At 45.3% G+C, this 22,058-nt stretch overlaps 1 protein-coding gene across 1 annotated transcript in view; it reads left to right on the forward strand.

Moving 5' to 3' along the window:
• Positions 1-22,058, forward strand: part of TPH2 (tryptophan hydroxylase 2) — a 107,289-nt gene that overhangs the window by 34,192 nt on the left and 51,039 nt on the right. Inside the window, exons 7-8 of the mRNA XM_070454202.1 lie at positions 2,693-2,889; positions 8,402-8,537. Coding sequence (XP_070310303.1) covers positions 2,693-2,889; positions 8,402-8,537 — 333 coding nt within the window. The remainder of the gene's footprint in view (positions 1-2,692; positions 2,890-8,401; positions 8,538-22,058) is intronic.

Here is a 22,058-nt window from a genome sequence, read left to right on the forward strand (position 1 = left end):
GAAACTGGCCTTTGAATTTTGATCTTTTTTCTCAGTGTGGTATGCAGAGAAATTCTCATGATGTTGGGCTGTGGCAGGGAGCCACAGTCAGCTACCCGATTCCGAAGCCACATACCATTCTGTTTTCCACTTTCAGTACCGTGTTCCTTAAGTTACACGAGATACTCACCACTTTATTATAAAACAGATTTTGTGTAAGATGATTTTGCCCACCTGTAGGCCAAGGTAAGTGGGCTGAGCACATTTAACATGGTCTAGACTAAGCCATGATGTTGGGTAGGTTAGGTGTCTTAAAGGTGTTTTCGACAACGCTATTTTCGATTTATCACGATTAACCCACTGTAAGTGGAGGAGGGTCTGTATCACTCTTTCTTTCTACCCCAGCTCACACTTGTCTTTCTTCTGCTGCTTCCTGTCGGCTACAGTCAGTTCCCCTTTCAAATGCTGCATGTTTGCAGATTGATGTCGAAGGGGAAAGTTAGACCTTATGATTCTTTTCAAATGGCTTCTCAATACGTCGTGTGTTGTTTCAGCCTCATTGCTTTCTACCTGCTGGTTGTGCCCAGCCCTTATTAGCTTTATCGTCTTCCCTGCCTTAGATTGACTGTGTTGAATTTTCTAGTACCAGAAGTAGATCGCCTATATTTTTATTTCCTTACATCCTTTCTATTTTTACTCTTCATTTCAAACTTTCTTTTAATTCATCACAGATGCTAAGTTTTAGCATTCTTAATCTTCACGGCAAATATTTGCCAGGTTGTAATTTTTTATTTATTATCAACAGTCAAATTCAAACAAGGCTAATGTTGTTCTAATTTGGTTTGTCATAAACCCTAGTCTTGGTACTTAGAGAAAATAAATGTTAATTTCTGGGGTTTTCTTCAGTGTGTGTTATTTGTTCATCCTTCACATACTGCCATTAGTTTTTTAAAAACAAACATAATTTGGGATGATGGGAACCAAATTTGAACCTGAACCTTAGAAAGCATTTTGGTCAGAACTTTTTGAAGTCTGTAGAGGAGTGGGAGGGGCATCTGCTGTGAGCCTGCCCTGATCACTGTTCCCCGCCCCTTTGCACTGCCCCAGCGGTCCTTCCCAGTGACCACAGCGTGCTGACCGTGCCTGAGGCTGCGGCAGCCTGAGGGGCAGTGGCTGCCTGTGCCTGGGCTCCTGGGGGGCTGCTGTGCAGGCTGGTTGATGAGCTCACAGAGGGAGACGCCCTAGCCTTATGTGTGTGTGTTGGACACACATGCTGTGTGTGTCTTTGCTGACTGCGGGGCAGAACCTGTGACACATGGCCAGGGATGGTGGTCGGGGGATGCAGCTGGTAACTGTGGAACATGTCATGAGAAGTTTTCTCCAACGCCAACTTCACTTTCGGAATAGGTTTCATAATCAGAGGCTAAATTTAGATTCTTCTTGCTCAAGCAATTGTTTTTGAAAGTACACGTCCATATTCTCCACTTCCTCCTGGCTTGCGTGGCGTCAGGAGCTCTGGTCTCTGCTCCTGGATGCCATCTGCCGTTTTTGTTGTTGTTTCAGTCAAGAAGTCGTGTCCGACTCCTCGTGACTTTATGGACTGCAGCACGCCAGGCTCCTCTGTCCTCCGCTGTCTCCTGGAGTTTGCTCAAACTCATGTCCATTGAGTCAGTGATGCCATCTAACCATCTCATCCTCTGCTGCCCCCTTCTCCTTCTGTCTGTTATTAGAAGAGCATTTTTAAACTCACCTTTCTTTCTGTCAGGGAACCTGCACATCCTGCTTGGCCAACATTCTCAGCTTAAGTTGTGCCTCCTCCAGGAAGCTCTCTCTGACTACCCCAGTCCAGGGCTGCCTCTCAGTATTTCAAACCAGCCGTCAGCTCCCTATAACCTATGGGCTGAATCCAGACCATTGCCTGTTTTTGTAGTGCAAGTTCTATTAGAACATAGCTACTTTCTTGTGTCTACATCTTATCTGTGGCTGTCTTCAAGATATGATGGCAGAACTGAGCAGTTTTGATGGAGACTGTATGATGGCAGAAGTGAGCAGTTTTGATGGAGACTGATGGCATATAAGCCTAAAGTACTTACTTTTTGGCCTTTTACAGAAAAAGTTTGCTGTCCTCTCTCCTAACAGACAGGGCTTAATGTGTGCACCTCTTAGCATGATGTCTAATAAATACTCCCATTTTGCAGTTTGCAAAACTGTTAAATTCCACAGTACTTTAGTGTTTCCCAGTGTATTGCAAACTGAACAAATAACCTCAAAGTTATCCTTGGAGATTGGGGCGAGCTCCCCACAAAGGACAGAGAAGATCTATGGGCAATTTTATTTTCAAAAGGCAATATCCATGTTTTACTGTTGTCAGGGGATTGCAGACAAAGTCCTCAGGGCACAGTTTTATAGCTAAACGGGTTCCTTCAACCCAGAACTCTTACCTCATTACTGATCCCAGCATCAGAACAAAAATGTCCTCAAATGTCCAGAAGGATGTGTGAAGACATAACAAATCATTTATGTTAAAGTTTAAACGCAAACACAAACTTAGAATGTTAGCATTTACTTCCAGAAAAGAACACTTCGTGGGGTCCTTTGAGACGCTCAGGCATCCCCTTCTGCAGTAACCTGCCTTGCATAGGTACGAGGGTGAGGACACACGAACACAGTGGCCCAGGGCTGGACTCATGCTTTTCTGCTCTCTCCTGCCTAGCGGTCAGCCCATCCCCAGGGTGGAGTACACGGAGGAAGAAACGAAGACGTGGGGTGTTGTGTTCCGGGAGCTCTCCAAACTCTATCCCACTCACGCTTGCCGGGAGTATTTGAAAAACTTCCCTCTGCTGACTAAACACTGCGGCTACCGGGAGGATAATGTGCCCCAACTGGAAGACGTCTCGACGTTTCTGAAAGGTGAGCCTCACACGGGCTCTTTCAGGCTAAGCATCCGCGTGGGCTTACCAAGGACACAGTGGGCAGCGATTGCCCTTTTCCCAAACAAGGTAGGACTCCCTCTGGTTTAAAAAGTGGGGGCTGCTCCGCCAGTACCTGGGCCACCTGTGGGAAGCAGGTGAACAGTTGATCAGTTTATTACATTAGTGTTCACAAGTGAAACAAAAAAGTTTTATACTGGATGAAGAAATATCCTGGATGATGTTGAGCACAGTGACTTTCCTCTGGCAGGGAGCCGGTCAGTCCGATCACTAGTCTAAGGCACTGGTGTAAATCGCACCCAGGGTGGTGGTAGCCTCACAGCAGTGAACACGGGGAAGCAGAGTCACCTGGCGTTCATGTTCTCTGCGTGGCCGCTCTCCTCACTGACCCTGCTGGGATGGGAGCGGGGAAGCTCTGGGCTCTCGCAGGGTTGGGGGTGCAGGTGAAGCTTCAGGGTGGTCCTGCTTCTTGCTCAGTCCTTCACTGTGGCTGAGTCCTCGGGTTCTGCTCTTCTCTCTCTCCCCCCTGTATCAAGCACATGGCTCTAAAAGCTAAAATCTTGCTGCCTGCCTCCCTCCCTGGAACTTCCTTCCTTGCCTGCCTTCCCTGTTTCTGTCGGGGGTGATGGATTCTTAGGCTCAGACGCTAAGGACTCCTGTTGCCTAAAGAGTAGTTTTATTGCTCCAGGCACAGGGGGCCGCAGCAGGTCAACCCCTCCAAACTGTGTGTCCCGCCCTGGGGGCTTCCAGGAGTCTGGGAGTGTCCCAGGAACGGGCTGTGGGCAGCTCGTGGACGTTTTTCTGGTTGGTTGCTGGGGAGATGATTGAGAGTCAGCATCAAGCTTCTGGTTCCAGCCAGCCTGGGGTCTACATGCTTGTGGGCAGCACACAGTTAACTTCTTCCACCTGCTGGAGGTTTCAGTTTCTGCAAAACAGCTCAAAGAACATGGCTTAGAATATTGTCCATATTCCTTGAGGAAGAATGAAAAGTCCTTGACTTTGTTTAATGGCTGCAGTATTATTATTTTGGCTTGCTTGTCTGTTTTCCTTTCTCTTCTTACTTCTCTGGTTAAATTTATTCATTGGCAAAGAGTTTTCCACAGACAAAAGGCAGGCAGAGGACATGGATGGGGTCTATTCTGGGAAGGCCTCAGAGAGTCCTGCTCAGTAACACTCTTTCTGTGAAGTCCTACCCACCCCCTTCCTGCCACGCTTCATCAGCCTTTGTAGAAGCTTCTTATTTAGCTATAACAATTACCACAGACTTAGTGACTTAACACGAATGTATTATCTTAAAGTTCTGAAGGTTAGAAGTTTAAAATCAAGGTCTTGGCAAGGCTGGATCCCGCTGGAGACTTCTGTTTTCTTCCTTTTCAGCTTCTAGAGTCTATCTGCATACCGTGCCACAGAGAGCCTTCCTCGCCTCACTCTGACATTTGCTTCCATCACCTGTCTCCTTCTCTGACCCTCCTGCCTGTCTCTCAGAAGGATGCTTCTGAGTGGCCCCACCGGGATCATCTGGGCTGATTGCCCCAGCGCAAGACCCTTACCTTAACTCCATGAGTAAAGTTCATTTTGCCACCTAAGGGAATGCATTCTCAGGCCCAGGGCATTACAGCAGGGGCTTATTAGAAGGGCCTAACGGAACTGAGCTTACCCCAGTCTGCGGGCACTGTCACTTCTAGCTTTGCGCCCCATCCTTCCATCCCCATGTGGCACTCACACTGAGGCCTCATCATTGCACCCTTGACCCCAGCCTCTCCTCCCCTCTCCTCTCCTGTCCGCAGCTTCCAGATAAAGCTCCCTAGAGAGTTCCTTTGTTCCTGGCATCCGTGCTCAGAAGCTAGCAGTGGCTTCCCCTTGATTTTACTGAGGTTGGCAAACTTTTAAATTTTTTTGGTAAAAGTCCAGATGGACCGTAAATATTTTAGGTTGTGTGGGCCAAGAGCCAATATTGAGGCTATTAGTACATACTTATATCACTGTTTAAACGTGAACATTTGAAAATGCAGAAACTATTCTTAGCTCACAGGTGTACATGAACAGGCAGCAACCTGGGTTTGGACTACGGACCGCAGTTTGCTGGTCTCTGCTTTGTAACAGAGGCAGGTTCTTAGCTGCTCATCCTCAGCTCACGGCCCCGACCCCGTTTTCCCCGTGTGTCTCCTGCTGTGACCACTCTGCACATACCCTTTGTTCTAGCTGTGGGTCTTCATAGCGTTACTTAGGCTCTGTGACTTGCTAGGATAGTTGTTGTTCAGATGCCAAGTCGTGTCTGACTTGGCAGCCTCATGGATTGTGGTATGCCAGGCTTTCCTGTCTGTCACCATCTCCTGGAGTTTGCCCAAGTTCATGTCCAGTGAATCAGTGATGCCATCCAGCCATCTCATCCTCTGTCACCCTCTTCTTCTGCCCCCCCGCCCCCCCCCCCCCCCAGCCTCAAGGTCTTTTCCAATGAGTCGGCTCTTCGCATCATGTGACCAAAGTATTGGAGCTTCAGCATCAGTCCTTCCAATGAGTATTCAGGGTTGCTTTCCTTTACGATTGGCGGGTTGACCTCCTTGCTGTCCCAGGGACTCTCAAGAGTCTTCTCCAGCACACGGTCATCCCTCTACCTACTTAAATTCTTTGTGTTCCTCAAGACTCGGAGCAAGCCCTGGACTCTCTCTGAATCCTGATCAGACAGCCACCGTGACCTCTCCCTTTCCCGATTTCATCCCAGATCATGTGTGTATCAGGGGAAAGTCAGGCGTGGCCTGACAGCGGGTCCCCTGAGAACCACCCTTAGCATGATGAGAGGGCCCTGTGCACGGTCGCCATCCTTGGTATTTGTTACTGAAAGAGATTAAGAACCACTGATCAGTATCATTCAATTAGCCCCTAATTATGTGATACCTATGTGTTGTTTAACTAAATTCTATGCTCCCTGATGGCCCTGCCTCTGGCTTGCCTCTTTCTTTCCCGTGGAGTTATGTATTACATATTTACCATGGGCTCGATTACTCCTGTATGAGGATTGCTTTTTACTGCTTTGTTTCTCAAACCCCAGTAGTTACATTACCATCTCAATGTTTTCCATATCTGTCACCCAATTTAATATTTTTATGAGGGGCAGTATGGTTCAGAACAGATTCGGAATGCAGAATGCCTGGGGTTGAGGCCGGCTCCACCAGTTCCTGGCTGTGTGACCTTAGATGGATGAATTGCCTTAGCTTCTCTTTGCTTCCGTTTCCTCTCTGCAAACAGAGATCATCATCTTATCTACCTTACCAGGTTGAAACTAAATGTGTGCCTAAAGTTATTGCTGGGCACACATTAAGTGTACCAGAGTTTTAGTTATGATTACTACTATTATTGCTATTGTTTTGCATCACCCTTGGTGAACTGGTTGTCCTGGGTAGTCAGTTTGTATCATTCATTGGTAAACAGCAAGCACAATATAAGTTGTGTGTATTTTTATTTCTTATAATTGACTCACTTTTAAAATACCAACTTTATTTTAAAAAGAAACTTCTTAAGCAATGGTATTCACAAATTCAAAGTTCTTGATGTAATAGATACACATTTTAATGTCCCCTTGTACCCCACATGTGGGATACTGGCATAGAATACAAAAAGAAGAAAATACACTTATCTTTTTGATTTTCAGTGGGGAATAATGAATCTACCTGGAAACTTTTGGAATGACCTTAATACTGTTAGAATCATAGGCTTGAGGATATCTGAGAATAGGGTTATTTCCCTGTAGGTACCCAGGATCCCAGGGCGGACTTGTTTTATACACTTAATTGGTTTTTATCTTTAAAAACTATTTCTAACCATTCAGAAGTGCTTTCCGAATGAACTGAGGTTTTCCAAATGGGAGCCTTTACAGTGCTTGTATCAGAGAGAAGAGCCCTCCTGTCATTTTTTTGTGGGCCCTGATGAGCAGCAAGCACGAGGCAGTCTTTAACTGGGTTAGCTGTCTGGTGTGATTTTCATAGATTTTATTGTATTCTGCTTATTTTGTTTTTGTCCTCTTACCACAAACCAATAGAGCGTGTAGAGCTTTAGTGTATCTTTCAAATTGTCATAATTAATATAATTGTTTTCATAATATCAAAGAAATGGGATATGACAATGTAGAATGAGGGGTTAAGGGGTTGTTGTTGTTTAGTGGCTTGAACGTGTCCAACTCTTTGTGACCACATGGACTGCAGCACGCCAGGCTTCCCAGTCCATCACCATCTCCCAGAGCCTGTCCAAACTCATGTCCATCGAGTTGGTGATGCCATCCAACCATCTCATCCTCCGTCGCCCCTTCTACTCCCTCCTTCAATCTTTTCCAGCATCAGGGTCTTTTCCAGAGTCAGCTCTTCACATCAGGTGGCCAAAGTATTGGAGTTTCAGCTTCAGCATCAGTCCTTCCAGTGAACACCCAGGACTGATTTCCTTTAGGATGGACTGGTTGGATCTCCTTGCAGTCCAAGGGACTCTTAAGAGTCTTCTCTAGCACCACAGTTCAAAAGCATCAATTCTTTGACACTCAGCCTTCTTCATGGTTCATATCTCACATCTGTACACGACTGTTGGAAAAACTATAGGTTTGACTGTCAATAAAAAGCTGTACTATGAACCAATTCCATAATGCTAGTCAACGGGCTAAATTGGCAGTGTGTTCACTGACCACATACATACAGGAAGTATTCTTATTTAGGTCTGTCTTTAGAAAGATATCACGTGATACATGGTAAGCATCACTATATTTTATTTATATTTTTTTAGCAACTTCATTGAGGTATAGTTTATGTAAAATAAAATTTACCCTTTGTAACTGTACAAGTCAGTGATGTTAGTAAATTAATAGAATTGTGTAACCATCACAACTATTCAGTTTTACAACATTTCTATCTCTACAGAAATTTCCCTTTTGCTCTTTTATAATCAATCCTTATTCCTATCCTTAGCCCTGGGAAACCACTGATTTGCTTTCTGTCTGTAGCTTTTCCTTCTTTGGACATCACATAAATAGAAGCACAAAATGTGTAGTAGTCTTTCACATCTGATGTCTTTTAAAAGAATTTATTTCTTACCAAGGCCACATTGGTTTAGAATATTAGGTAAGTTTCATGTGTACAACCTTATATGTCTATTTCTGTGTACAGTCGAGTGTGCTCACCGCCAAAAATTTAGATTGTAGTCTTCTTCTGTGCATTTGAGCTTTCTTATCCTAATTTGGCCTCTGAATTCAAATCCTTAAATTTTTTTTCACCTTTCTTTCCATTTTAATGAATGTCTTGTTCCCCTGGAAACCATCATTCGTGAGTATATTTTAGTTATCAGAAGCCACAGATGTGATAGCTGTAAGCAGTGTATGTCATTCAATTGTCAAGAGTTTTGGGACCTTGGTTACATTGTTTCTGGAGCGTCCTTAAAAACAATAGGAAGCCCTGCTTGGGCCGTCAAGTCCTGTTGCGTTAGTACTTACTTGACTCTTTCTGTTACCTCTTTAGAAAGATCTGGCTTCACGGTGAGGCCAGTGGCCGGATACCTGAGCCCTCGGGACTTTCTGGCGGGACTGGCCTACAGAGTGTTCCACTGCACCCAGTATGTCCGCCACGGCTCGGACCCCCTCTACACCCCGGAGCCGTGAGTACCCGCACTGGAACCTGTGTGGGGGGTGACCGCTGCAGTGGGACGGCGGTCAGCACCCGCTTTATTTGAGACAAATTGGGTCCAGGAACCCTAAAGACCACTGTTCCTCGGGCCACCAAGCTCATCACTCTGCTTTTGATGCTGTTTTACCTGAATAGTCTTGTGATTAATGGACTGCCAAGGTCTTCGCTAGGGAGCAGGGAGCCTCGGAGGTTCAGGCAGTAAAGTAGCTGATGACAGCAGAACTGCCAGGGATTCGAGCTGAGTCCAAAGCCCCCCGCCACCCTAGGGGACCTGACGCTCACTGACAGGTGGGTCCCTCTAGGGTCACTGCATGGTTTTTATTTTTTATGTTTTATTTTTATCTCCTTTCATCTTCCCTGAAAATGTTTTCAGGATAAACAAAGGTTACATATAGGACTTCAGACATTTGGGAAAGAAACACTTGTTAGAGTGGATGAGTGCTCAGAGAATTGCTGTTAGGGTTGGATGGGCGATCTCTAAATCTGGCCCAGAGGTTTACAAATGGCCCTGTTTACAAATAGCAGGCACTTTGTTAGCTCTCTGAATAACCAGCCCTCCTGAGACCTGTGGTAGCGTGCCAATAGGTATGCAGAGAGAGAGGCCAAAGAAATGAGATTTTAGCCACAGAGGTCTATAGAATTGGGGGGATAATGTGTTATATTTTTACCAAAGTACTTGCTGCCAATTCATTCAGCAAACATTTATGTGCAATGCTAGCAGGAAGGTGCAGCGGATTCAAAGATGAATAAAATATAGCAGCTGCTTTTTTTTTTTTTTTTAAAGCCTCTGACTTTTCTGGCAGGAGAGATAGAAGCATAAACAGTTGTGAAAGAGTGTGGTAAGGGGCCATATGTGCAGAGTGTTGGAGGAGCAAAGAGGAGGGAGCGGTCCAGAGAGGCTTTTCAGAGGAAATGTAAGATGAGTAGGGGTCTAGAAGGGTGGACAGGAATTTCTCTTTGGATAAGCAAAGTGGGGTGAGGGGGAAGCTTTCACGTCAAGGAAACAACCAGTGCAAAGATATGGAGGCAGGGAGAGGAAGAAATGAGCAAGGCTGATTACTTCAGAGTAGCCAGAGCACAGGTACGTGTTAGGGGTGAGATGATTCTTCTGTCCACAATTTTGTTGTTCAGTCACTCAGTCATGTCCAACTCTTTGCAACCCCATGGACTGCAGCATGTCAGGCTTCCCTGTCCATCACCAACTCCCAGAGTTTGCTTAAACTCATGTCCTCTTAGTAGATGATGCCATCCAACCATCTCATCCTCTGCCACCCTCTTCTCCTTTTACCTTCAGTCTTTTCCAGCATCAGGGTCTTTTCTAATGAGTCGGCTCTTTGCATCAGGTGACCAAAGTATTGGAGTTTCAGCTTCAACATCAGTCCTTCCAATGAATATTCAGGGTTGCTTTCCTTTAGGATGGACAGGATCGACTGGTCCACAATGTAAACAGTCATTTATCAAAATAGGGCATTTGGACTTAATTCTGTAGGCAGCAGGGAGCTATCCAAGGCTCCTCAGCATGATGAAGTCATCGTGTTTAGGGAAGCTGATGGGGCTGGGGGCTGGGACATATGGAGCATGAGCTGTCTGGGAGATGCGGGAAGGAATGCAGTGTGTAAGGCATCAGGACAGCAGGAGAGGCCACCTCTGTGAGACGCTTCCTTAAGATGGAATTGATAGCATCTTCGACTGTCATGAGGGTGAGAGGGTCCCTAAGGCAGTGCTCAGGTTTTTAGATTGGGAAGCTGCATGGGTAGTTGTTTCTCATAATACTGGAAAATATCAGAAGGGGCTTAGGCCTGGAGGAAAGAGGGAGACAAGAGGGGGATTTGAGTTTGGAGCACCCTGTCTTAAAGAGGCCCATGGAAGGGACCTCCAGATGGAGGAGCTCCTGGTGGTTGGAAGTCAGAGCTGAGAGCTCAGAAGTGAATTTTAGTTCCCACTGTTGATCTTCCTGTTCTGTTCTTTCACAACTCCCCTGACCACACAGCAAGAGGACGCTGACGGAAAGCATGGAGACTTGCGATTTGCGAACTTGGGATTGTTTGTACAGGCTCATTTTTATGAATTTTATTTAGTTTTAAAGTTACTCTTATTTTTAAATATTTTTTTTTTTTAGCCAAGCCACATAGCATGTGGGATCTTAGTTCCCTGAGTAGGGATTGAACCTGCGCCACTTGCATTGGAAGCTCTCAGTCTTAACCACTGGCCCACCAGGGAAGTCCCCTCTTCTGTGGGTTTTATATCATTCGTTTGTCTCTTAAATTATGATGATGATTTGTGACTAGGTGACGCGTGTACACGATCCAGCATTCAGAGCTTACAGAAGGGCCCACTGTGAACGTTGACTGTTTCCCTTCCTCTGCTCCTTGACACCCGCTGCGTCCTCCTTGGCGGCAGCCGCATCCTTCCAGGGATACCCTGTGCAGACACAGTGCTCTGGAAGGAGCCCTTCAGTCCTCAGGTCCTGCAGAGTCCCAGATCTCTTCCCAGCCACAGGCTGTAGTTTGAATCTATGAAATTCTGTTTCCTGCCCAAGCACTTTCACAGGCAGTCTTAAATGCAATCCCATTCCCTCAATTGAGAACCAACAAGAGGGCAGTTTCTCCAATTTGCGGAGTTCAGCTTGACTCCTGCGCTTGGTGCTTACACCCTGCTTCCAAATAACTGCTTCTAGCTGCTGAACTGTTGTGGTGGAGGCCGCGCTAATGAGACAGAGGTGAGCCCTGAAGACGCAGCTAGCAAAGAGAGTGAAAGCAGCAAAAATACGTTATCTGTAAAAAAGCCTTATTTTCCACTTTGGTCTGGATAGAATGTATTTTGATATCCCCACTCTCAATACATTATTGGCTTTCAAACATGGCTTGCTTTACCATTTTACATTGTAGAACTCCGGTGTCTCTAAGCCTGCCAGGAACTGCGACTTGAATTTAAAATGGCAGTGGCAATTTGGGTTTCCCGGTGGGGGGTGGTCTGGCCTGAGGGACAGTAGAGGAGAGGGTCCTGGAGAATCAGCAATTCCTGCTCAGGAAGAGGAGGGTGGAGCTTCTTTTCCATGCGTTTCTACTTGGACTGAAAGGTCACTGATCCTGCCCGAAGGGAGGTGGTGTTCCGGCTCTTTCTCCCTTGGAGCACTGCCCCAGGCAGGGATTCTGCACCTCGCTGATCAGCCTACTTTGATCAGCAAGCACCTTTGTCACTAATCAAGTATTGAAGTTTACAAACGATTTCCTTAAAAAAAAATCAATTGGGTCAAATTCAAGGTTGTTGCAGTAATATCGTTCTTCTCACTCCGTGGAAAGACAGAAAGAAGCCAAGCTCCAAGTTGCATGGGTGTGTGAGCATCACACCTGCAGTGGGGGCAGGACAAAAATGTGAGAAGCCCCACAATCTCCTGGTCTCCTTTTTGCCTCTCTGGGGAGTCCCTGTGGGCTGTGTCATCTTGTACCCTGTGGCCATCTCGTCTTTTAGAGCAGGGTTTCTTAGCCTTGGCAGTATTGATATTTTGAGCTAAATAATGCTTTGTTGTGGGCGGCTGTCCTGTGTATTGTAGAATGTTTAGCAACATCCCTTGCCTCTAGCTGCTAGATGTCAAGCGTAGGCACCCACCCCTGCCAGATATGACAACCGAAGTTGTCTCCAGACATTGCCAAATATCCCCAGGGGGCAACATCTTCCCCAGTGGGAGCCACTGTTTGAGATATTTGACAGGTCATCTTAACATGGCTACTCTGTCCGACAGTTACTGTACTCTTCGAAGCGAGCTGTAGGCTTTGTTCCCTTTCTGAAACACCAGTGTGAGTATAGCATTCTCATGTTTAACCTCTGTTGGTTCCCTGTTACATTCAGGGGGAAAATGTCTGAGATCATCCAGTCATATCTTCTGTCTCTCTTTCTGCCCCTTCTAAAACCTTATGCTCCAGCCACACTGGACTTCTCACAATCCTGGGGGCCCTGCTGGTTCTTGCCTCCATTTCTTTGCACAGGTGGTTCATTAGCCCTGGAATGACTCTCGTGAGATCGTTTTAAGTCTCAGGATTAAAACTCAATTGCAACCTTTCCTGTGAAGACTTTCCCAGGCAGTTCTGGATATTCCTGTAGCCTTTTGCCTTACTTCTATTTGAGCACTCACAGCCCTGCATGGTAATTGTTTGTTCATGTGTTGGTCTCCTTCATCAGACTATCATTAACTCCAGGCCAGCTGGCAAAGGCGACAGAGGAACAAGAAGATCCAGACTGAGTTTGGAGTGGATCCCCAAACCTGGCATCCAGAGTGAAACTGGAGGCCAAGGTGGGCTGGAGCCGCGAATGCCGCTGCTACCAGGAGGTGCCTGATTAGGGAGACATACGCCGAGTGCCAGGCTCCGCCCGAGATCTGTGGGGAGGGGGCCCCAGGGGAGGCCTGGCAGCGCCCCGTGTGCCAGGAGCGCCTCCCCCTGCAGTGCTGCAGATCCTCCACCCCCTCCCGCAGCTTCACCCTGATTTCAGGAACTGTAGCTGGACTCCCTTCCATCAATAAGTCATTATAATAGTCAGTGTCTTCAGGTAAAATCATGTGCCATTAATGGTGGAATTGTAGACATCAGTTGCAGCTTTGGAGTTAGCCCACTTGGACCGTTTGGAAGAGTCTTCTCTCTAAATCATCCCCAGGAGGGGCAGCCTGGTCTGTTCACCGGTTTTGCTTTGAGAAGGCACATTGTTTCAAATGACAAAACTAGTTGTTCTCTGTGAAGCTGAAGGAGTGGACATAAAGGAAACGTTGTTCCCTTCTCCCCTTCATGAAAATGGGGTAGAGAGTGGGGGAGGGAGGAAGAAAAGGAGACCCAACTGCATGGCACGGTGGTGCTAAGAAGGTATTTCCCCCTTTGGATAAAAAAACCCTCGAATTTAGTTTCACCTTAAAGGCAGGAAAGCTCATTGCCCTCCTTTGAAAAACAGTGTCAGTCTGTAAAGTGTTCTGACTTTTATATGAATGTCTTAAATGTGACGTAAAGAAGAGATATGCTGAGACTGTATCTGCAAGCGTTGATGTAGGTCCCTGCAGAACTGTCCTCTGTGTGGATGTGTTGTCTAAGTGAGTGGATAGAGCATTAGAAACATCTCTGGATTTGTTTCTAGAAGATTCTTGCTGGAGAGGGACACTGGAGATTCAGTGCAGGAAAGTCTTGGGCAGTGCTGTCCACGTTTGAAGTGAGTGGATAGAACAGTGAGCATCTCTGGATTTGTCTCTAGAAGATTCTTGCTGGAGAGGGGCGGTGGAGATGCAGTGTAGGAAAGTCTAGGGCACACTGCAGGGAGAAGTGAGTTGGAGGGAGGGATCTTGCCCTGGTCTTGTCTCTGATGTCAGCTTTCAGAGGCATTCTGGATTTTCAGCTGTTGTATGTATCCCCCTTCTTCCTATTTCTCCTTTAGTGCATTTGGTTTTTCTTCCCCAGACACTTCCTGTTAGGGGGTCTGTGGTTTCTATTCATAGTTGCAACAGACTTCTTGGCTGTGTTTTATGCAAAGTGATATTGAATTCTTGCTCACTGAATTCACCTGTGCATGTATACTTGTCTATATGATTTTCAATTTTATCTGTAGTCCTGATGGCCAGTGGTATCTCAGAAATGTAGAGCTCTTTAATGAGAAATATGATTTAATAAAACCATATTCTCCTGGGGCCAAATCGCATGCTTTTCTTCAGAAGCTGTGTGGACTGACTGAGGTCTAGGAAATGAAGGCGAGTAAAGCATGAAGGGCCTATTTTTTTTTTCTGTTTTACAAAATATTTATTTGGCTTTGTGATGTGGGATCTTTGCATCATGTGAGATCTTTCTTGAGGCTCGTGGGCTCTGTAGTTGTCCTGCAAGGGTGTAGTTGCCCCCTGGCAGGTGGGATCTTAGATCTCCAACGAGGGGTCAAGCCTGTGTCCCCGCATTGCACAGTGGGTCCTTAACCATTGGACCACCAGGGAAGTCCCAAGAAGGTCCTATTTTCTAAAGTATTATAATCTAGTCTTGTTTTCTCCAGTATAGGCCAAACCCACCCGTCTATATTTCTGGATGGAGACCAGACGTGGCCAGATAGTTTAAGGTTCTGTAGCCTTTAGTTCAGTTCAGTCACTCAGTCGTGTCCGACTCTTTGCGACCCCATGAACCGCAGCATGCCAGGCCTCCCTGTCCATCACAAACTCCCGGAGTCTACCCAAACCCATGTACATCAACTCGGTGATGCCATCCAGCCATCTCATCCTCTGTCGCCCCCTTCTCCTCCTGCCCCCAATCCCTCCCAGCATCAGGGTCTTTTCCAGTGAGTCAGCTCTTCACATCAGGTGGCCAAACTATTGGAGCTTCAGCTTCAGTGTCAGTCCTTCCAATGAACACCCAGGACTGATCTCCTTTGGAACTGACTGGTTGAATCTCCGTGCAGTCCAAGGGACTCTCAAGAGTCTTCTCCAACACCACAGTTCAAAACCATCAATTCTAAAAAAAAAAATAAACCATCAATTCTTCGGTGCTCAGCTTTCTTTATAGTCCAACTCTTGCATCCATACATGACCACTGGAAAAACCATAGCCTTGACTAGATGGACCTTTGTTGGCAAAGTAATGTCTCTGCTTTTTAATATGCTATCTAGGTTGGTCATAACTTTCCTTCCAAGGAGTAAGTGTCTTTTAATTTCATGGCTGCAATCACCATCTGCAGTGATTTTGGAGCCCAGAAAAATAAAGTCAGCCACTGTTTCCACTGTTTCTCCATCTATTTGCCATGAAGTGATGGGACCAGATGCCATGATCTTAGTTTTCTGAATGTTGAGCTTTCAGCCAATTTTTTCACTTTCCTCTTTCACTTTCATCAAGAGGCTTTTTAGTTCTCTTCACTTTCTGCCATAAGGGTGGTGTCTTCTGCATATCTGAAGTTATTGATATTTCTCCCGGCAATCTTGATTCCAGCTTGTGCTTCCTCCAGCCCAGTGTTTCTCATGATGTACTCTGCATATAAGTTAAATAAGCAAGGTGACAATATACAGCCTTGATGTACTCCTTTTCCTATTTGGAACCAGTCTGTTGTTCCATGTCCAGTTCTAACTGTTTCTGTAGCTTAGAAACCTAAAATGTTGCCCAGAGCAATGTTGAAACACAGATCCATAGCACAGCACTCTGACCCCTTCTCCTCTGCTCAGGGAGAAGACTGGCATTTTCAACATAACATCCGTTCTTCAATGTCAGTTCTTAGAGGTCAAACCAGTACAGTATCTGTCTTTCCAGTAGAGCTCTTGCCAAAGTAATAGTGCAGTTTTTGCACCAGAAATCCCTTTAAAAAATGTTTTAATGAAGACATTAAAAAAGATTACTTCTATTTTATTTTCAGATGTTGTGCTGAATATGCTAGTAACAAAAATATTCTTGGCACAGCATAGTATAAGCTTATTCAGTCAGGGAGTCCCCATTCAGGGCTGCGTTGATGACTGATGATTCAGCACATGCTGATGTGAGTCTGTCCTGCTCTTCCCCCATGTGTCCCTTTTCAAATCAGAGAGCAAACTTTCCCTGCTAGGAAATAATTCATGACACCATGGACTCACACTGCAACATTTATTGTCATAATATTGCTAAATGCATTTGCATTCAGAAAAATATTTCTTGTTATAGTTGAACATTTCAGGGGCAATTAATGTTATTTTAAAATATAACTGTTTTAAAGTTTAAAAAAGGTTTTGCAGTCAGGTGATTTTTCTTATAATTGCTGCTGTGTTTCTATTTTATAAGAAAAATAAAAGTGAATTATTTCTAACACTGGTTTTCATCTAAGCTGAGTCAGTGGACTTAATGCTCAGCCCTTGTGTGTTACAGCAGAACCCTGTCTAACATGGGCAGATGTCACTCATCTGTTCTTGTGGCTCTGACATTAATCCTCATTTGTTAACTAACAGTACCAGCAGCTGAAGACAGAGGCCTTCACATTGATAAGAAGCTTGACTACCGCTCTCTGGATCAGACAGATTCCTTTCATTGGACCTTTCCTTTCCCAACTTTCCCTACTTGCTGTCTGAGACATCCTGGGTCTATGAACTTGTCTGATCTAAGCCCTGCCTGTCCTGGGTGTTTTTAATATCAGGGCCTGCTGAAGTCAGGTCTGGGCATGGTCTTCCTGGTGAGCTGGGAAGATGAGCCAGAGCTTTATAGGGTTGAACCTTCATCCCTGTGAGCTCTTGTTTAGCTTAAAGTTGCCTCCCCCACAGATCAGCTTCATCTCTGCCAAGTGTGATGCCAAGCTTCCTGCCCAGCCAGCTGGCTCCCTCCCCAGTTCTGCCATCGTTTTTGCCGTTCAGGATAGCACAGCAGCATTGTACCAGTGATTCTCAGAGAATGGCTTGTTCTCAGAAAGCTGATCCCATCTGGCCTTCCTTTCCTGAGTTTTAACGGGAGCTCACACTCCAAGCTTAGCAGCCATCTCCTTCCTCAGAAGAATTTTGGTTTGGGCTATACCCAGGGCTTCCCTGGTGGCTCAGATGGTAAAGAATCTGCCTGCAAGGTGGGAGACCTGGGTTCAATCCTGGGTCAGGAAGATCCCCTGGAGGAGGGCATGGCAACCCACTCCAGTATTCTTGCCTGGAGAACTCTATGGACAGAGGAGCCTGGTGGGCTATAGTTCATGGGGTCGCAAAGAGTTGGACATGACTGAGCAACTAACACACATTGGGGTCAGGTAGAATGTTAGAGGCCCTAAAACCTGGGAGTGTTTTCACCCCTTCCATTCTCCAGCATAGATAGTTCAAAAACAATAGCAGCAGAAGCAATTAAATATACATATATATATACATATATATGTGTGTGTATATTATTACTAACAGTAAACATGTCTATATCAACTATTATATGCCAGGCACTATTTTAAGCATTGTAAGTGGATGAACTCAGTACTCACAACAACCTTCTAAGTTCTGAGTTACTTTTATTGTTTTGCATGTATGGATGAGGCAGTTGAGGCACAGAAAGGTTAAGCACCTTGTTCAAGGTCACACAGCTGGTAAGCGGGGGAGTCAGGAAGTGGTGCTGGCGTCTGTGGGATTGACCGCTTTTCTGTATTAAGCTCACCCCACAAGAGGGGGCACTTGTAGTAAAGAACCCACCTGCCAATAGGGGTTGTTAATAGACGTGGCTTTGATCCCTGGGTCGGGAAAATCGCCTGGAGGAGGGCATGGTGCCCACTCCAGTGTTCTTGCCTGGAGAATCCCATGGACAGAGGAGTCTGGTGGACTACAGTCCATGGGGTCACAAAGAGTTGGATGCGACTGAGGCGACTTAGCACACAAGCCCAGAAGAAAACTCAAAACTTGTATGTGTACTAAAGTTGAGTAGTTTCTTTCTCGATTTTCCAATTACAGATTTTATATAAGATAGTTGGGAGTGACTCTTTCTTTAATCTGGCGGCTCTGCTTTGCCAGGACCCTGAGAACTGGATGTGTCTACTGGGTGGTCTTGTGCCATGCTATTCCATCCAGTGATGATCCAACTACCAAGCTTTGTCAGAAGCCCACTCTCTCCTTTGATCTTCACAGGGCCAGTTAGCCCACCCCTTCATCAGGAGGAGGCATCTTTCATTTCACTAGGAAAAAGGAGGGGAAGTGCCTCTCTCCAGAGCAGCGGTGCAGATGGGAGGATGCTGTGTGCATCCTGAGGCAGAAGGCCCTCTGGACCACGTGCCCGCGGTCCAGGCCCTGCTGACAGTCTGTGTGACTGTTGGCAAACCACTTAACCTCCCTGTGTGAGGGCTGATGAAGTAAGGCTTTGATCTTCGCAGAGAAAAAGGCTTTATAGAAAATACCAAATAGGTCCACTCTTCCCTTGGCACCTCTGAAATTCATGTGGAGACTGATGTGTTTGAAACATTCCAGTCACTCTTAGTTACAAGGACATGTTCCTAGACCCAGCCTCCCAAGTTTTCAGTCATTGTATTTTGCCTAGTTTCATGAGGTGCCTCAAAGCAAAAATAAGCCCTAGGAATTTTTATGCAAACCTTTTTTGTCTCAAAAGCTCTGAGCATTCTAACAATAGACATTCTGAGAACTCCACCACCACCCCACACAACCCTATACATTATTTAAAACCTGTGCATTTAAAAACCATATTTATCCCTGAATGCCAGCTAGAACCCTGTTGTTCTCTTAGGCTATTAATGGTAGTGACTTTTTGGGGTAAAGCTTTCAGTTGTAGGAATGTATATATTTTAGCAGATTCAAAGCAGGATTTCTTTCTTACCCCACCAAGGTTCACCATCCTTGTGTGGTGTGTGTCATTCAAAATTAGCACCCATGTGCACCCACAGCAGACTCACAATTCATCCTCCCTCGGTGCCGGGTCATAGGGAGAAGCTCATTCATGTACCTTCAGGCATGGAAGATGGAGATGATCTGGGAAAATTTTTTTAAGGAATATTTGCTTTTTAAGATTGCAAATTGAGAAGAAATTCAAGGCGAGTGAATTTTAGGCAAGGAAGAGGTAAGCACTGGTTGTACCTCTTCACTACCGTGTAGAGAAACAGGTAGAGAAGGCCCCACAAGAGAGAAGGAAAAAGAGATCTGATATTTCCCCTGTCAGCTCGCGTCATTCTGCTTGTGGATGTGGGGCAGGCAGGGTTATCGCCATTTTACAGATGTAATTCCAGAGATCAGTGAGGTCAAATCATTCCCCTATGTACGCGTAACTTGCTGTTTGGTTCCTAAGTCGTCTCCAACTCTTTGTGACCCCACGGACTGCAGCGTGCTAGGCCTCCCTATCCTTTTCTATCTCCCAGAGTTTGTGCAAACTCATGTGCATCGAGTCAGTGATGCCATCCAACCATCTCATCCTCTGTCGTCCCCTCCTCCTCCTGCCCTCAGTCTTTCCCAGCATCAGGGTCTTTTCCAGTGAGTCAGCTGTTCACATCAGGTGGCCAAAGTATTAGAGCTTCAGCATCAGGACAGTTGACTAGAAAATAGCAAGACCAAGATCAGGTCCAGAACCCTTATGATACATTGGAGATTAGGAAAACTATGCTTGGGGTTCCTGTGGCTTTACCTCTCTGTGGTGTAGTAGGGCTCCACCGTCTTTGCTTTATTCTGTTAAGTCAGAAAGCAGTTGCTGAGCATCTAATATGTGCCAGGCTTTCCTATGCACCAGGAACCCAGAAATGAACATGGCATGACCTCTGTCCTGGAGAAACTCACTGCTGCTTGTTGAAGTGATAAAACAGATTCAAAAAGGACAAAACCGAAGAACTCCATGAGATAAGGACCCTTATAATCTCCAGGTTATAGATGAAAAAACAATACATCTGTGCTGTCCAATGTGGTCGAGATGTGTCTATCTAAGTTTATTAATTGAAATGAAATAGAACCATGAGTTTAGTTCCTCAGTAGTGCTGGTCACGTTTAAGATGTTCTGTAGTCACCTGTAACAAGTGGCTGCCGTATTGGATGATGCAGATACAGAATATTTCCGTCATTGCAGGAAACCCTATTGCACCACGCTGCTCTAAGTCACTTTATCAACACAGGAACGTGCAACATGGGCTTGTTCTGACTCCAGATTATAAACTGATGACCATTATGTTACATTGCTTCCCTAATATCTAGTGAAAATTTGGGGAGAGGGGGCAGACAGGGGAAGAGTTAGAAATCTCTTCTTATTCAGGAAATAAGAAATATTTAAGATGATGGGGAACAGGAGACATTAAGTACAGATTTCCCCTGAAGCTCTTTTGTGGCACTTGAGGAACTGGAAACGATTTTTTTTTATTGGATCAGGAAAGTTAGTACTTGCTGCTTATGGAACCAAGAGGTGACTTTTGCTAAGAGTTATCCTAGGATTTTGTCTTACTTACTTTTAAGCCTCAGTTCCTAACATAGTACTTAATATTTAATAGCTGTACAAGAAATGCTTCTTGAACTAAATTAAAAAAAATTAAGTGTACTATCTTTTGCCCGTCTCAGAAGAATTGCTGTGAAGAAGAGTAACATTGGTGGCTTTCCTTATGATTCCTAGGGGGAGAAAAGGAAAGAAGATTTCCGCAAGGGCAATATCCAGATGCTCAGCTTCATGAAAAGAGGGCCCCATACGAATATATCTGTGCTCTGACAGGGACATAAGAGGGAGTGATCATGAGAGCTACCTAAAAGCTTATCTGGGCCAGATTTTACAGTCTGCTATTTTAAAACTACAGAAACTCTGTATGTGGCTCTAAAATGAGAACGGAGAAAAATTGCCTCAATACCAAATTAATTCCTGTTATTATCTCTTTAGTGAAGTGAAAACAAAGTCACCCCTCCCCCTCCCTCAATGTGTCCTAGTGTGTTATCCCGGATTACTTGCACTTACCCACCAAATGTTGTGTGAAAGCTGGAAAAAAAAAAACAAACAAAAAAAACCCACCGCTATTTGGGCTCCCAGCTCATCCTCCTGCTCTTTTCATCAGTGCGACCCTCCCCCACCCTCATCTTCCTTTCCTTCTCTTCAGGATTTAGCTGAAGTGTTGGCTTCTGTGTTACTTAGAACAAACAAAACCTATCAAAATAGGGTTTCAAAGACAGATGTGCTGATTGGGGATGGGAAGCAAATGCGGCATGCTCACTCACTTCTTAAAAGCTTTAATTTACAGCAAAAATAAAAAGTTGTTTAATACCAGGCAGGAGGAGTCAGCTTTGAAAAACTGACTGATAAGCGGAGAAGAATGCTAGATTTGTTTTGAATTTGAACTTAATAACTAGGACCCTTCTTTTCCCAGCAGCAGTGATCACAACTTCCTTAGAATGATTTAAGAATTCCCTGGGGACGTTTCACCCAGGTCCCTTTGTAAGCTTTAGACTCCAAACAGGGCTTATCAGAGAAGATTCCAATTTAGAGCAGCAAAAAGTTTAGTGTCTGATATCAGCTCTAGCTTTTCTTCTTCTTCTTCTCTTTTTCAAAAGGAGACATGATGTTTTACGGTGTTAACACTTTTGAAAGTTCCCATATTTCCAGCGAACAGAGTGCTTTTGTGAAAAGGGCTCTGAGAAGCATTATTCAGGCGAAATGCATCAAAGGGATGCGAGTTGAAAAGAGAGGAGTTTGCCGATGTGGAGATTGAAGGCAGCATGTGCTGACAGGTGCAATTATAGCCAGATAATTGAATGTTTTAAGAGAGACGCGGTGCGATCAGGCGATAGTTATGAACTCACATCGGAACCCCGTTCATAATTAGATATTCAGGGATCCCGCTGTGGATGACACAATGTTGGATGACACAGTGTTGGGACCATGAACTACTTTAGCTGCTGGACATAAAAGGGGTTGCACTTTGTAAAGTAGTGTGAAATAGCGTGATATCAGCCCTACAGAACTTAATTGATACAAAGTTTGAAGAGAAGGCTCAGCCTTCTTCCTCAGATTCCCAATGGTCTGCAAGCTCTTTCAGCCTCTGAGTCGGCAGTCAATGCAGCTTCCAAGTCCTTTGGTCTCAGAGAAGCTAAAGAAAATACCAACTTTTTAACT

The sequence above is a fragment of the Odocoileus virginianus genome, chromosome 24 (assembly GCF_023699985.2).
Source record: "Odocoileus virginianus isolate 20LAN1187 ecotype Illinois chromosome 24, Ovbor_1.2, whole genome shotgun sequence".
Taxonomy (NCBI): domain Eukaryota; kingdom Metazoa; phylum Chordata; class Mammalia; order Artiodactyla; family Cervidae; genus Odocoileus; species Odocoileus virginianus.